Source organism: Centroberyx gerrardi, chromosome 17, assembly GCF_048128805.1.
Source record: "Centroberyx gerrardi isolate f3 chromosome 17, fCenGer3.hap1.cur.20231027, whole genome shotgun sequence".
Lineage (NCBI taxonomy): Eukaryota > Metazoa > Chordata > Actinopteri > Beryciformes > Berycidae > Centroberyx > Centroberyx gerrardi.
This window is the reverse complement of record NC_136013.1, coordinates 19,320,312-19,337,531: the sequence shown is the minus strand read 5'-3', so window position 1 is coordinate 19,337,531 and position 17,220 is coordinate 19,320,312. Positions and strand designations below refer to the sequence as shown.

Here is a 17,220-nt window from a genome sequence, read left to right as displayed (position 1 = left end):
ATCAAAAGGAGGAAGCAGCGTTTACGCAGTGTACTACACAGCAGCAAAGCCTGTGAAAGTGTGGTTTTTGCTGGGTTTTTTTGTTTTTTTTACCTTTCAGTAGTTGTGCCTGTGTAGCCATACCTGTACAGCAGCTTGAAAGCAACTGAACAACTGGCCGATAGTAATATTTGGCAGTGTTTTTTGGACTTTTGGACTTGTCAGACCCACGGGGGATAAAGAAACCATTATTTGAGTGACGTGTGTCATTCTGAAGGTATGCTCTGAACGGAAAGTCCTTCGTAAACAGTTTAATTTCTGAATTCTGTGCTGGATTTGTTACTGATTGGTAAGTGCACAATGTATTTTGATGCCTCTAGAAATAATAGTCATTTGGTAGAATGTTGTAGACCTTGCAAAACCACTGTGTATAAATGCATTTGTCTAGTCTGGTGATAAATGTTAATGCTCCTTTGACACAGAGTGCATATAATCAATTTGTAAAGTTGGGGCGTCCTAATGGCTCAGTAGTCTAAGGTGCATGCACCATATAACCGTGACATCCTGGTTTTGTATCCAGCCTGGGACCTTTGTCGCAAGTCATCCCCTCTCTTCCCCCTTTCCTGTCTTTTGTATTGTCTTATAAATCAGAAATGCTGAAAAAATAATCTTAAAAAAAAAAAAACAATTTGTAAAGTTCTGAGTGGATTGACTAGTTTCACAGACAACATAGTCACCAAGACTCAGCGGGAACACAGCAGTGACAGTGCTATAATATCTGAAAGTAGCAATTACTTCTCTAAATGTGTTTTTATCATAGCATAGTTTGTGCTCCATCCCACGTCCATTTAAGTATCTTCTCTATCAGGTATTTACAAAACCTAATACTTCCCTCAGTGAAGGGTGTGCTGTTATAGAGCACTTGCATGCATTCTTCCTACTGAATGATGAGAAGTGAAACTACCTCAAACACACAAAAGAGATATCATCAAAACCTCATGTTGCCAAAATGATAAAATGTTACTTGTTCCTGAAATCAACCAAATGTGTTGGTTGATACATACAGCACATTCCTCGCATGCTACTGTATGCATGAATCAGAAATCAGAATAATGTATTTATTTTTTTATTTTCTAATTTCAGGCAGAGAAACAGTTATATCAATAGGCATGAGAATTTTTTTTTAATTTTTTTTTAAAATCTTTTCATCTTAGTCATTTTGTGACTTTGTTACATACGATGATGAATCCAGGCTTGATGATAAGAATCTTATCAGCTCCAGAGATCAAACAAACATAGTGCAACCACCTACAGCACACCTACTTGTTGTCTAAGTGGGACTGAAAATGGGTCAGTCATAACCAAAGGAACTTGCATAGAGCCTTTTTTGCTGTGCACAGACAAAAAGTTGTGAAGACCTGCGTGCCACCCAGTCCATACAGAGTGCATGTTTTGCTGACTAGATCAAACAGTTTAGCTATTGTTTTGTGTCACGTCCTATAAAAATTAATTTCTTTGTAACAACTCTTGTACCTTTGAAAATGTTTGACATTATTCTATTTTCCGTTCAGTTGTTATTGCTACTATTCTGTGTTAAGGGTCATCTTTTTCTCCTCCAGATTTGAACATGGCTACGCCGACTCCAGACTACGATTATAGCTCATCAATGGAACCAGATGAGGAGGCAGAACCTTGCAACTTTGACCTTGAGCCTATGGAAATCATCACACAAACTTACATCCACTCCATCATCTGCGCTTTTGGCCTGATCGGCAACGTGCTCGTGATTGTCACCTACATATTCTATAAGAGAACCAAGACGATGACGGACGTCTATCTCTTCAACGTGGCTCTGGCAGACCTGCTCTTTGTGGTGGCCCTGCCGCTCATCATATACAACGAGCAGCACAACTGGGCGATGGGCTCTGTGGCTTGCAAGATGCTCCAGGGGGCCTACAGCATCAACCTCTACAGCGGCATGCTCCTGCTAGCGTGCATCAGCGGCGACCGCTACATCGCCATAGTCCAGGCCAGACGCTCCTTCGGCACGCGCTCCAACACCTTGATCTACAGCCGCCTTATCTGCTCGGCTATCTGGGTGTTGGCAGCGGTTTTATCCCTCCCCACGGTCATCTACACTCAACGCTTTGAAGACAATGACCTGGAGACTCAGGCTGTGACTGTGATATGTCAGCTGTCTTTCAATCACAATGAAACAGCGAAGCTAATGAAGGTGCTGCTACCCAGCCTTCAAGTGGCCATGGGGTTCCTCCTTCCTCTTGTGGTGATGGTGTTCTGCTACTCCAGCATCATTTGTACCTTGCTGAGAACGCAGAGCAGCCAGCGGCACAAGGCGGTCCGTGTGGTTTTGGCGGTGGTCGTGGTCTTCATCGTTTGCCACCTCCCCTACAATGTGGCTCTGCTGACCCGCACTCTTTCCCTGTTTAAGGAGAGGGGTTGTGAGGCAGAGAAGATGAAACTCCAAGTTCTGGCCGTTACCAAGAGCGTTGCCTACCTCCATTGCTGCCTCAATCCCATTCTCTACGCCTTCATCGGGGTGAAGTTCAGGAGCCACTTCAAGCAAATTCTGCTGGACCTGTGGTGCCTTAGCAAAAAGTACATCTACTCTGGTGGTCGCTCGTCACGCGGGACGTCTGATGTTTACATCTCAGCCCACAAGTCTGTGGATGGCTCCAGCAACAACATGTCCTCGTTCAGCGCCTGACACTTCACTGGTTACAAATCCCTCAAAGAGGATAGATGGGCAATGCTGGTGATTCACCAACCTCTAATTTTGTTCTTTCCCATGCCCAAATAATCAAGGGTAGGAAAAAGTACCAAAATGTCCTACTCAAGTTTTGTTACATTGCGTAAGTGCTACCTAAAGGTAAAATAGGTGTAAAAATTGACTTAAGTAAAAGTAAAAAGTAGGTCATTTTAAATGTACTCAGAGTAAAAGTTAAGGAGTTACTTTTTACAAAAGAGAACACTGTTAGATGTGATCTTTTCCATGCAGTTCTAAAAGGCTGAGAGGACAGAGTTCAAACTAGATTCTTTTAACAGTAAAAAAAAAAACCATTACAAACTAGTAAAGCCAGATTCCTCTTCTCTTCTCGGCTGACTGACTGTTTACTGCAAATGGCATCATTTGGCATGAATAAATTAGTTGGTTTCTCTACACAAATGTAGGACAATGTCAATATCATTTAGCAATATAATTTCTCGCTTTGGAGAAACACGAAGTTGCAATTTCCCTTGTAAAGTTGGGATTAAAAAGCCCTAAAAGCCACTTCTACTTATGTATAGCATGATACTGTGTCAATATAAAAAAAGAGGAAAAAACAGCAGACTGTTCTTTATTTACAAGGATGACTATTGAAATATTGTTTGCCTTATAAGTTGTATTGCTCCATTATGTTATGTCGGGTCAGCCTGCTTTGTTTGTAAAAGCTGTTATCTATCTTCAATGAAAAACAAAGAAATGGCTATAAGACTATTGTTCCTTACATATTCCTTTTTCCATGTCAAACTACAGCTATTCTACAACTGTGACGACAAACTATATCCCCTTTGTGTTACACATTTAATATGTTTTCATCCAAGTTTTGTATTTTCTTTTTCATTTTCCATGCAGTTACAACAATGTTCTGTGTGAATTCTATCTGAATAAAGATTGATTGTGATTTCTTTAGTGTGTGTTTTCTTTAAAAACAGATGTGGCCTTAGTAGAATTGAAGACGAGCGTTAGCTTAAAACCGATCTGATCCCCTCAAATTTGATTTTTTTTGTCTCAAAAACCAATGTGGTTGTTATTCAAATTACAAAACATGGTAAGTAGGCCCAGTACTTGTCAGTCAAGGTTATTTGTGGCCCGGTACCTTCAACTGAAAGAATACACGGGTCGTCACCAGGAACAGGAGTGAAAACACCAAGCGGTGCGCTGCTGTCTTCGAAACCCTGGAGAATACAGTCATGTCTCTATAAATGTACCAGACTTCCTGCCTCTGAAAAAAATATTTCCCTCTGGCCTTTGTTCCCTCAGTGACATTGGGTACATTAGCTTGAGTTGCAGATGATGTATGGGGTTGCTGATTTGTCACTACTTGTCTGGCACTGAAAATGTAGTAACCCCTTATAATCTTAATCACCAACAAAACTGTACAATCCAGCAATTCACTCATTCACTCCACCCTCTAAAGCTTGTATACAGAATTTTACATAGTCTCCACTAAATGTCAGTACTACCTATACCATTCAATTTTATAAGGCATTTATGTGTCATTTTTCTGCACATGCATCATTTATATATGAGGCCCAAGAAATACCAAGGGTTTCAGGGGGATCGGTCAGCCTGGGGAATACATCACTTGAGACTCCCTGTTCCCCTAAATTATCAATACATTTTCAATACATTCAAGTGTTGTCAAGTGTTCACCCTGTGAAACAGGCCTTGTGTCCACAGACATCAGACCTGAGACTCAGACTTGTTTGTCTAACATACCAATAATCAACTCTCATCTCAATTTCACTTTCAGCAGCCTCCAGCAGTTTGCAGGTATTCACATCAAAAGATTGCACATAAATTGCCTAAAACTGCTGAATGTTGAAATGTAGTCATAATATGCACACCACAGTGTTCGATGCCTATAGGGAAGTGTCTAAGGGCTTTTATACAGACTGCTGTTTGTTGATAACAGTATCCGGTATATTGCAGCATCTGCTCTACTTATTCAGTCACCTTTGTATAGAGATTTAGAGTGACAAAACATGTGAAGTCGTGTTTATCTCCAGGAAAAGAAGTGCCATTTATTTGAATCAGCATGGCTTTCTGTCATAGGCAGTTTTCATACAACAATGCTATTTAAATAACTCATATACAAGTCAATGTTCAGGGAATTTCCACATTTTTGCTTTTCAACCTAAGCAAAGGAAGAAATGTCTTTGTAAGAAAACTGTGGATGATGTCTAGGGAAATGGATTTGGGTTTATAGTGGTTATAGTGTTAGGCTTAAATATGACAGTAAATACTGCCTGAATCAAATTGAACTTCCCTTAAAGGAGAATACCACCCACTTTTAAAATTCTCATAATGTTACTTCTGTGCCCTAGGAGAGTTTCAGTCAATGTCTGTGAACTTGAGCCACTCTTTCCTAAAGCTACAAATCAGAGAGAAAACCTTTGAATTTGTGATGTTCCATAGACAATGAATGGGGTACTGACTTTGTAGAGCAACCAGAATTTAGACCTCATTTGGAAGAACTCACACAAAAATCTTAAGGGTCAACAAAGTCAGCATCCCATTCATTCTCTATAGAGGACATTTTACATCCCAGTGACATCACAAATTCAAGGTTCAGTTCTCCAGTTTCTAGCTTTAAGAAAGAGTGGTGCACATTCACAAGTATCGACTGAACTGTCCTGGGACACAGGAATAACATATGAATTCTTAAAATGGGTGGCATTCCCCTTTAAAGACTGGTGTCATCCATACATAATCTATGGTGTCAAAGTATGATAATTACTGTGACTGCATAGATGAACTGTATATCCTGAAACAGCTTAAGAACCTGTTGCTCCACTGAACTTATTGCAACAACTTAACAGTGACACACGGGGGAGGCTTCAACATTAAATATAAAATTTGTACTCACACATGTAAAAATATTATAAAAAAAGATCAATATTCAAAGTTATAGGTAGTAAACCTTCATTCAAGGTTTCTTTCACTTCTTTCTCCTCATGCTGCCCCAAGACACACAATCACGCCACTGTGGACTTAGTGCACATCATCTATTTGGAGTACAGCATTTCTTTTCTCTTGTGGTACATGGGGCTGAGGAAAAAGATGGCATCCGTGATGAAGGTGGGCAGATAAGGACATGTGTAGAAGAAGAACATGTCAAACGTGGAGACGAGTAGATATCTGTATTTAGGGCGGGAGGATGTGATGGCGTCCAGCATAGCGTCGATGACCATCTGTCTGTCCTTAAACCCCGAACTGCAGGTGGACTTGAAGTAGTCGCTGGCCAGCTCCATGTACTGTTGGCTGAACGTTTGCTTGCGCTCTTTGTTCAGTTTCTCCCAGATTTCCGATCCAGTCTTCGTCCTCACGATGCTTGTAGCTGGGCCAAAGTTGCCTGGTTGGATGATACTGACCTGAAAGACAAAAAAGTATAACAGAAAGTTCAGTATAAATGTAATACATGATAATGGTAAATCATATCAACCTTAAGTAAAGCTAACCAAAACTCTACATTACCTTGACCCCGAAGCTGGCCATTTCAACCCGTAAGCAGTCTGCAAAAGCCTCCAGTCCTCTCTTGGAAACGCTGTAGGCTCCCATGTTGAGGCAGGTGAAGAATGCAAAGATGCTAGATACGTACACCATCCGTCCTATAACATTTAAAGATGACAAACATAGACAAACAGGGATTACAATTATTGCAAACTGAACAAAAGGAATAATTCATTTCATTTTCATCCAGACTGGTTCTACGACTACTAATGTGAAGATCCAACAGATCACATCTACAGTTTTCTTTGCTCTTAACAAACAGCACCACAGTTGTCTTGGAAGAGGACAGAGACCTGCATTTTCAGGCTTGTGGTGCTGGTACTTGGTGCCCCCCGAGTTTGAGTGGCTCAAAGCTGCACTGGGCAATTTTACACATTGGTGACCCCAAATGGCAGTGAGAGGTAAATGTTTGAAATTTAAGGACCTCAGAGATCATGTACTGATCATGTACTGTGATGTCAACAACCTGCAAAATGCATGCTCATGTTTACCAACTTGGCCGGTGTGTGATCCCTTTATACACAAACGGACGAGAGAAGCAAAAGATCTAATGTTGGTGAGTCCAGATTTCTCTGAATGGAGCGCTGCTCACTGCTGTGTAGTCGACAGTTTTGCATTTGACTTTGAAGTGTGATCGGTTTCCTGTGGGCTGAGAACATTGTGTCTTTACCCAACAACAGAATTTCATTTCAGCAAATAGGGCGAATTTACAGAGAATCAGTGTCTCCTCTCTGCTGCACTTTGTGATTTAGGGTGTGGTTTTACATAAAAATCTTAGTGCAGCTTTAAGCAAAGTAAGCAATCAACTTGAATTTGTTCGTTGGCTTACCTTTTGAGGCACGGACCATAGGTAGAAATGCAATAGAGGTCCTGATACAGCCAAACAAGTTGACATCAACCATAGTACGAAAGTCATCAATGGTGCTCCATTCGATCTCTGCCCAGTCAGAGATACCAGCGTTGTTCACGACTGCCCAGAGCCCTGAAATACAACAGGTTTTACTGATTAAAAAAACTCTTTAGATAGTAAGATGATGGGATATGTAGCAGTCTGTGTGTAAGTATTAGATTTATGTCTCTTTCTGTGTTAAAGCATAGTCTTACCTTTCTCTGGAAGGTTGGCCTGGACCACCTCCTTCGCCTTTTGCACATCCTCTTCACTGGTGACATCTAGCTTGAGTATCTTTAGATTCTTAGAGCTCTCTCTCTTCAAGCTCTGCGCCCCTTCACCTTCAGGACAGAGACACCCGGCGAAGACCACGAACCCCCGGGAGTCCAAACACCGGGCCAGGTGGAGTCCAAAGCCGCTGTCGCAGCCGGTTATCAACACGGCGCTCCCCCTCAGCTCCTGGGGCTTTTGGCGGCGGGAAACGAGTCGAGCGATGACCCAGAGAGAGACGGTAAAGGCAGAGGAGACGCCAAGGAGCAGGAGAGGAGCCGCAGCTGTGGCCATCCTGAGGAAACTGCTGGGAAGCGTTCCTGTGCTGGGGGTTCTCAGCAGGTCCCACACTTCCTTATCCTATCAGAAAAACGAGGGTTTTTTTGTAAGGGTTCTGTTGGGCTTTCCTTTGGGTGGCACCATCTGTGTACTTGTGACTTCCTCTCATGCAAGCTACAAAGAGCTTCCTTGCTTCCCACAGCCAACTGTAACCGAGGTTAATAATTGAGTGTCATAAATTGTGGTGATTGTGTGAGGTCATAAGGCAGCAACATATAGTGGCAACTGTAGTGTGAGTTGAACTATGTATGAACTTTGTGTTATTTTATGATCCACTTTGTATCTTAACAGTTTGGTCATTACGTATGTCCCAATATAGATAAAGGGCGCTGTAACATGATAATTCAAACTTTCACTTTTTTGTTATAAAAAAGTAATAATAATAATAAATAAATAAATAAATACAGCTGTTTGAAGAAGAAGAAGAATATGATAGTGTTGTGTACAAACATACCGTCACGAGATAGGAGAAATTCCATAGTAGCACATATATACAATATACACATGTGACATCACCACATCAGTAAATTATTAATGATCATCAACAAATCACCAGGAACAAAGAGAAAACGAGACAGAGAGAGAGAGCGGGAGAGAGGAGAGACTATCCCCCACTCCATACAAAGGAGGAATCCTAACATCACTATTGCTCCTTTTTCAACCACTGGATGTCCTCAGTAAGCTTTGTTCATTTTCTTTTTACTCGTTGGACACAGTACTCTCCATTCTCACCTCAATGTTCCATATAATTTATGTCAAGAAGTACTGCCCAACTGTTGGTTGCTAATTGTTAGTATTTGGGTGACATTGCCCAGTCAGCCCATTGCAGACCGACATTCTCTAACAGCAGTAGCACCTATACAGTCAAGAGCTCAGCATGCGGATTAACAAGTGAATACACCATTCTCCCATTAGTTAGCTAGTTAGGGCCAGTTGAGGCAGAACCACTGAGCCCCTTGGCCCTGCATCACCTCCATAACAGCGGTCGAAAAAGCCATAGACGGTAAAGGCTGAAACAATGGGGTGGGTTGAAAACAATAGTGAAGCTAGGGGTAATAGGAAAATAATGGAACTGGGATAATGTGGGGAGGGAGTATCAGGAAACTGCCCCCGTCAAACATCTGTTGAAAATGACTCTGCTGCCTGTACAGTCCAGCAGCGCAAGCCCTTCTCACTCTCAAGTCTGGAATTTGAGACCCTGCACTTTCAGACAGTTTTTTTTTCTTCATATTTCTATTTTTTACATTCTCAATTCCCATGTTCCTCAACATTACAACATTGCCGTGGGATGGAGACATATAGCTGGATTCAAATACAAATCGCTTTTGTGTCATTTTTAAGGGATTTCTGCCATATCACATAATAGCCTGTGAGTGAGAGATAGAGGGGAGAGCGACAACAGACAAGAACCAGATTCAAACAGTTTATCTTGAATATCTTAGCCTACAGAACCTCCGGAATACCCACAAATCACTTGTTCAACTTTTTGTAACATATGTGTCACATGTATTACAGCCAGGTATGATATTTAACAGAAAGAGGGATGGAGTAACTCACCTTCTACTTTAACTGGTTGATCGATGTTGCTCGTAAATCCAGATGAGGATTTTATCTCCAAAGGTTCTCTATAACCGTGGCCTAAAAGAAAAAGGAGATGTAGTACAGTGAGTATACAAGGTTTTGCATAATATAAAATGACATCAGATATCAGCCTCTGGCTATATACTAGCTCTGGCTGGGTCATTACAGGTTACTTCTACCGTAAATACACCTCCTCTCTACTGGTTCCACGAAGGCATCAATTTATTGCTGTTGGTTATCCACTCACTGAAGTATCTATCCAGTGGCTGCATACGTCTGTCTGTGTATTTGTGCAAGTGTCTTTGAAAATTCAAGGTTTTTTTTCAAGTGCATTGTGTACAATGTCACAAAACACAAGTTGAGGAAAAAAATAAGGAAAGGGCAACTAAAAAGAAAACTTAAAAAAAACAAAAACTAAAAAAATATTGAGCGCAAGGCACCAAAGGTCAGTCGCTGTTACAACACAGATAAATGAGCAAAGATAAGCACTTAATCAGCAAGACCTCAAGATGAACTATGTCACCGTCTTTTCTTTCACATTCTTTTCACATCTTTTGAATATTCCACATTTTCTTGCAGCTATTATTTGTGTGTTTGTGCATGTTTTTCAAGTTTGTAATTTTAAATATTCTACATGGAATCACATTGCACAAGGCGCAAAACGTACAGTAGCAAAAAAGGCACCTTTACTTTTGGGTGTGGAACCACCTTTCACCTCTCTGCATGGCATTTGACCTACTAACCATGGTTTAACCTCTGTTTATCAGGACTGCTGAGCATGCCTTTTCCTTTCCAGCAACAATCAAATGCAGTGATCAACTTCACATTAGAGACAGAGCCAGCCAAGTGCATAAATAACATTCAAATGTATAAAAAGACAAAAGACAAAGACATAAAAGGGCTACGGTAGAATAAATAAAAGAACAAAATAAGAGTTCCTATGAAAAAGCAAGGATAAAAAGGTTGGTTTTGAGCTTACACTTAAAGATGTCTATGATTTCTGCTATCCTCAGATCTAGAGAGAGACTGCTGCAGAGCCTGGGGCCATAGAAACTGCAAGCAGCCTCCCCATAACTCTTTGTCCTGGATTTAAGTACAACTAAAAGAACAGTCAGAGGATCTGAGGTTCTGCAAGGAATATAGTGAGTGGGTCCTTAATATACTCAGGGGCAAATCCATGACTAGATTTAAAAATCTAAAAAAGAATCTTAAAAACTAGTCTAAAATTGACTGGTAATCGGCGAGACTTTAAAACAGGAGTAACGTGTTCTCTCTTCCTGGTTCTCATTAAAATTCTGGCTGCAACATAATGAATGATGTTTAACTGTCCCATTGTCTTTTTGGGAGGCCCAGTCCTGACATGTGCTTCATAGCTCAAATCACTATCAAAGAGATTTCTGTTATCATGTTCGACTGCAGCGCCTTAGGTCCACTTACCAGAATTTCAGTTTTATCTTTGTTTAACCGGAGAGAGTTATGTGCCATCCATGTATTAATGTCTGTGATACAGCTAATAACAGTATCAATAGGAATAGGTCATATGAAGTGACTGAGCTGAGGAATCTCCACATGGAAGAGGAAGCTGATTCCGTGCTTGTGGATAATGGCCTGTGGTGGGAGCATGTACCAGCTAAAGAGAACTGGGCCTAAAATCGAGCCTTGGGGCACGCCACATAATACCAACTCTCTGTGGTGAGTGGCCACCCAAAAAGACAAAGAAATCACGATTCATTAGGACCTGAACCACTTTAAAACTGTTCTAGAGACCAACATGCTTATGCAGTCTGTTTAGAAGGATCTCATGGTCAACAGTGTCAAAAGCTGCATGTAGGTGAAGAAGCACCAGGACCGAGAGGTTTTTAGCGTCTAGGTTGACTCAAGAGCACATGGTTCAGGACTGAAGCCGTCTCACTACTCTGCACAGGGGATCAGCTTCAATAAACATTCTACAATGCCCTCTGGTGGTGATGCAGGGCCAGTTAAACACATTCATTGTTCACCTTAGAAGAAGTCAGTCCTGATGTTTGTTATCTGGTCTCTGAAGAACATGGCAAATTTAAGATGAAGATATTAACTATCAGCAACAGGGGTGGGATAAATAAGCCAAAGGTTGAGAATAAAAATCTAGGGTTTCTTGGTTTGGCAAAGCAAACTTGCCTGGCAGCTCTAATACTGATACTGTAGTTTTCGAGGCTATCTTGTAAGATATCATACTGGATCTGCAGTTTAGCTTTCCTCTTTGTACGCTCTGCCCTGCAGCAGATCCTCTTTAGTTGTGCTGTCTCCTCATTTTTCCAGAGGGCTCTTGGTTTATTTGTGACCTTTCTATTTTTTAGAGGAGCCACAGAGTCAATGGTTGCCTTTAGCCTTGAACAAAAACGATTTGTTAGCTCTTCACAGGAAGAGGGTAGAGATGGTGTTGGACTGTCTTTAAAAAGTGAAATAAAAATTTTCATTCAAGAGTCAAGATAACAGTTTTGAACAGCAGGTTCAAATTTGGAAGAACACTGCATGCCATAACAGTAAAAAACACACTCAATAATGCCACAATAATGATCTGAAACAACAGCATGTGTAATAGAGGTATAATATCTAAAGAGAGTCCCGAGTGAAGATAAGATCAAGAGTCCATGTTTATGAGTGAAATCTTTGACATGTTGGAATGCGAATGTTAAATCCATAGAGCATTATCTAAATGCAAAGTCTATGGTAATAATCCTATAGAGAGAATGATTGAGAGCATGTCTGAAATGTCATTTAGAAATAGGGGGCACTGTTGGAGGTTAAGTGCACTGCTCAAGGGCACCTCGATGGTGGATATGGAGGGAGGAGAGAGTGTTATTCATTCACTTTCCTCTCCCGGACAGTCCCAGCTGGTCCGGTGATTTGGACCAGTGACCTTCGGCCACACATTACGCATCGGTTGATATATGACCGTCCATTTATCTTCAGAGAAACGACACCTTGTAAAAGAGCATTTGACTGTGATGATTTAGTGACCCTTTTGCTCCAGGCTCATTCCTGATAGCGCTCCTTCAGCTCCACATTAGGAACATGCTAAAACAAGGTAGCACTGGGTGCCATCTTTGGCGCCGCAGTGACTAAGAGAGGTCGCAAAAATGTGCCTTCTTTGAGGATAGATTTACTCATTGGCGCCTTCCATGAGGAGTATTTTTTTTCAACTGACTAAACATCTGGTATTTGATTATGAAATCCTTCCTTGTGCCCCAGAATTAGCCTGTAAGTCAACCTCCCAAGATTCATCACTGACAGAGGACACTGGGCCTCGGAGGCTTTTACTGTATCAACATGCTGTACTGTCTTGGTGCAGCTTTCATACCCTCTCTGTAGTTTTACTGCTGAACAAGGGTGTGGAGGTTCTCCTGACAATGTGTGTGTGTATCTATTTATGGTGTATATGTTAATGGGAATCTCCTTGTGTGTAATGTTGCCTGTCTCAAAGACATACATTAGCCTACATAACAGGGTCTGCACCAGATGCTGCAGAACAACTGCATGGGCTAATTGTGCGACTTGGCCCGGCTCCCAGCCTTTGTCCTGACGAGGAAAACATCCCAGAACTTTAGAGGAGAATGTTTTCCCTGCCAACAGGACATTTACACTTTACAAGTCCACTGCCTGTTTGTTGCTGGGCCAGCCCCTGTTCCTCGACGAAGCGATTTGTTTGGTAGTGTTTGGATAGGATGGTGAGGATGAGAAATGTGAAGGGTTTGACAAAGGCAAGTTTCACTGTGTGTGTGTGTGTATGTTGTATCCTGTTTAAAGTGTGAGTGGTTGAGATTACCCCTCCCTGTGGACGGTTAATGTGAAAGTCAAGGGGAAGGGAGCTAGTGTGGTCTGAGAGGCCGCGCTACACTGGAGAATTAGAGCACTTAATAGAACACTTAACGCTTTAATTGGGAGTGAGGCTAAAGAGCAATGACCTGTGAAACCAGGAGTGGAGTGTAATTGGACATGTGTGTGTTGCCTTTCGCAGGCACCGCCTCACCGTCCATCCATCAGGCACTGGACCCTGGCAGTGATGTCATATCCTGGAGATCTGTTTTCCTAGTTTTGGCGCAGTGTGACCCTCCAAGCCGCCTTAACAAGCCCCGGGGCGGAAGTTCGACCGCGCTGGAAACAAAGCGAGGCAATAACGCTCTCTCTCTCTCTCTCTCTCTCTCTCTATGTCTTCTCTCTCACACCCACAGACTCTCAATCCATCTACTGCATCATCTGCTAATCTCCTGACCCCATCGTCACCCTCTGTTATCATATCGCAGTCTGGAACAAACTGGGAAGGCCATCAAGGGCACTGAGTTAGAGGACAGAATGTAGCTGAATACAGACACTGGTTGGCTTTAGAGCAGACATAATATGAGTGATAGACTAAACTAAGCGACAACAGCTCATGCCACTTTTACTTCAAGCATAAATGCCTTTACATAGGACTAATGCAGCATTAAAAATGGAATGTTTTCTACTCGTAAAGACCATAACACAATCATGGGGCATACTTTTGAATTCATTTAGCCATCATAAAATGACACATGGCCTTCATTTTGCTATTACAGTGCCATAAATGGATGCACTGTAGTCAGCAGGCCTAGGAGTGTCCACCGTGTCGTCCCGTTTGAAGTGAGATTAATAAATAAAATCCTTTCCTCTCAGTGGCTTTTGAGTGTTGAGAGTTGACTGAGGAGTGTGTGGAAGCGCCTGTATTTTCAGGTATCCATGACACATTCAATTGTAAGACAGAGTTGACAAGCTGTGTCATGTTTTTCTTCTGCAGTAGAAAGAAATTTCTCCCAATATCTAGCTGCTTTAGATACTGTGTTCCAGCATCGAGGTTTATTATTGGTTGTTAAGCTCTCAGTCATCAGACCTTACTGTATATGCTCAGGTTGACTGGCTTATTAGACTTATTCATTGATTACTACTTATTATTGGTACATTTATACCTATATGGCCATGTGTTTCCTGTTTATGTGCTGTCATATGTCTAAAACACTTGCTGGAAATGACTGTCTAGGGTCTCAGGAAGTGTTTTTGTTATCTGTCCCTGAGGTCAGAACTAAACAGGGTAAACTTCATGTTGGGTAAACTCACTGAGGTCATTGAAGAGTGATTTAAGACAGAGCTGGTCTCTCTTGGTGAGTTTCAACTTGTTGTCAAGATTAAATAGGTTTGGCCTATACGTCTACATTTTTAATATTTTTTTAGCCGATTATCACAACACTACATGGTCAATCAGCTCTATATCTGTTCAGTGGCCATTAGGAGTGCCCTTCTACCACTGGACCAAGTTTTGGAAAGATTAGCAAGGCGGTTATGTCTAAACTGAAAATGAGCTCTCCACTGCCCCCATGTTGTTTGATTGGGCCAATAATGGAAGGTTTGCCTCTTCTTATGTCTGCTGAAAGCAGGGGCGTTTCCAGGATTTTTTTTAATGCGGGGGCCCAGGGGGGGCCCATGGAAAATCAAAAAATTCTATCAGAAATAAATACAGCATATTTATAAGTCTATAAGTTTATAAGTATTTATAAGAGTTATTTATAAGTCAAATTTGATACAAAAAATTGCTATGGTTCTTGTATTCTCTACCACCACATACATTTCATACAAGTTTCATGTTGAAAATATAAGAATCTTGTAAAATTCTACAACCAGTATATCTTATTCCATATGGGAGGTACCTTGTGAACAGGTTGTGAAAAGAAAAAAAACACACATGAAAGGTGTAACAGACTCCTGCTCTGACTTTCACCTGTTGCTGCAAGGTGCCTGGTGTGGCCCTGACTGGCCCTCTCAGGCTGGCTCTGACCTGTGGTAGCAGGTCTCTGGTTGCTGGTGTGGCCCTGACTGGCCCTCTCAGGCTGGCTCTGACCTGTGGTAGTAGGTCCCTGGTTGCTGGTGTGGCCCTGACTGGCCCTCTCAGGCTGGCTCTGACCTGTGGTAGTACGTCCCTGGTTGCTGGTGTGGCCCTGACTGGCCCTCTCAGGCTGGCTCTGACCTGTGGTAGCAGGTCTCTGGTTGCTGGTGTGGCCCTGACTGGCCCTCTCAGGCTGGCTCTGACCTGTGGTAGTAGGTCCCTGGTTGCTGGTGTGGCCCTGACTGGCCCTCTCAGGCTGGCTCTGACCTGTGGTAGCAGGTCTCTGGTTGCTGGTGTGGCCCTGACTGGCCAAACTGGCCAAACCATGAAACTAGGGGGGGCCAAGTTTCATGGTTTCATGGTGTTACATGAATCCAAGTGGAAGTTACATTTTTATGAGAAACCATGCCCACCGCCACGCCCCCCTTTGGCCAATCGGTGTTCTTCCTTGCCCCATAACCAAACTTTCCACAAAGCTTCATGCAAACAGACAAACGGAACAGGATGAAAACATATAACCCCCGTCCTATTCTGTTGGCGGAGGTAATAAGAATCATGCATGCATACAAGCACTTGTGTGTACGGTTGACTTACTGACAGGTGGCTCTTCTCCCTCAGGTTCCCTTGTGCTCGGAGCAAAAGCAAAACTTCAGCTGGAGTCTGAGGTTTGTTCCTTCAGAAGAAAAGACGCTGCTATTCCCTCTTTGTTCTCCTTGTTTTTCATCTGGACTTTGGATGCTCAGGTATTTTCAAGGGACAAGCGTGGAGGAGGGGTCGACCAATGAAGGACAAGCTATTCCTATCCTTCATTGGTTGAACCTGAAGGTGTGTGTCCTGCCTCAATTCACACCTGTGTAGAATGCAATTTGAATCACAGTTATTTTTTAGAATTGTCCTAACTCCTAAATCAGAGTTGAGTGATGATATAATGATGTTTGTTCTTTGGGGCATTTCTGAGAAGAATGGTCGATAGCAAATGACACGGTCCTATACTTAAACTGAAAAGGGGATTTCAAAACTTTTTTTTAAATAATTGTTAATGTAATCTATCAAGCTAGACAGAGTGTAAAATGCATTTGTGCTACAATAAAACTGTTTCATTATGAAGACTTTTCTCCCAAAAGGACTCTGCCCATCTTATGTTACACCTCTGTTAATTCCTGTTATAGGCTACTCAGTTACTGTTTAACAAATGAAACTGACAAACAAATTGCAGGCGGGAGATTCCCCATTAACTCAGTGTTAAAAATTCTCTTCCTACTGACGCACTCATTGTGAGTCACTCTGGATAAGAGCGTTAGCTAAATGCCTAAAATGTAATTTTTCCTGTATTCTGATAATATATACATCTTTGACTTGTCCTCTGTCACATACTGTATTTTGTTAGTAGCCTATTTTTTAAAAAACAAATGATTAAACTCCAATTGTCTTAAACCTTTAAATGCTAACTGGCTAACTAATGAAAGCTGGTTGTGATGTAGTATTTTCCAAGGCTTTTTTGAGACTTTTGTGTGTTAGTAGTGCAGAAAGTTGCACAGCAACTCTGGCATTTTCAATACTAGCTACACAAAGGAGACAAAAAGTCAGCGTTACTATGCTAACGTTAGCTTGTTGTTAGCTAGCATGTTGTCTTTTAGATGTGAACCACGTCACGTAATTGCTAGCCTGTTAGCATTTTGTGACCCTGAATCAAGTCACTTTTTCATGGTTGTGAAAACAGAAAAAAAAGAAACGTCGGTGACAACATTATACACTGTATTGAAACTAAAAATAAGTAATGAGTCAGAAGTGATGGAAAGGCAGCTTTTTTTTTCTTTCTATCTTCTATGATAAGGAATGGTCAGTTTTTCATAAGCTAACCAGCTGCAGAGATGGCAAGTCATCAATGGATAGCTAACAGCTGCTGCACTGTAGTCATGCAGCTGAACTAGTTCTGTGTGAACTAGTTTACATGCTGTTCTCTCAGCTCCCACCATCCATGAAAACAAAGGACTG

At 41.8% G+C, this 17,220-nt stretch overlaps 2 protein-coding genes across 2 annotated transcripts; one reads left to right on the top strand and one right to left on the bottom strand.

Annotated features, from left to right (window-relative positions):
• The first annotated feature begins 264 nt into the window (after positions 1-264).
• On the top strand, positions 265-3,475 carry ccr6b (chemokine (C-C motif) receptor 6b). The gene is made up of 2 exons (XM_071918193.2): positions 265-328; positions 1,599-3,475. Exon 2 carries the CDS (start codon positions 1,607-1,609, stop codon positions 2,702-2,704), a length of 1,098 nt encoding a protein of 365 aa, XP_071774294.2. The 5' UTR covers positions 265-328; positions 1,599-1,606; the 3' UTR covers positions 2,705-3,475.
• A 2,294-nt stretch (positions 3,476-5,769) lies between these two features.
• LOC139926437 (D-beta-hydroxybutyrate dehydrogenase, mitochondrial) lies at positions 5,770-7,634 on the bottom strand (the record flags this gene model as incomplete). Its single annotated transcript, XM_071918178.2, has 4 exons — positions 5,770-6,135; positions 6,239-6,372; positions 7,104-7,256; positions 7,379-7,634. Coding segments are annotated over 4 exons (909 nt in total), but the record flags the coding sequence as incomplete, so codon positions are not given.
• Positions 7,635-17,220: the final 9,586 nt, after the last annotated feature.

Coding starts and splice junctions, on each gene's coding strand:
- ccr6b (XM_071918193.2), top strand. CDS start 1,607: ATGGCTACGCCGACTCCAGACTACGATTATAGCTCATCAATGGAACCA.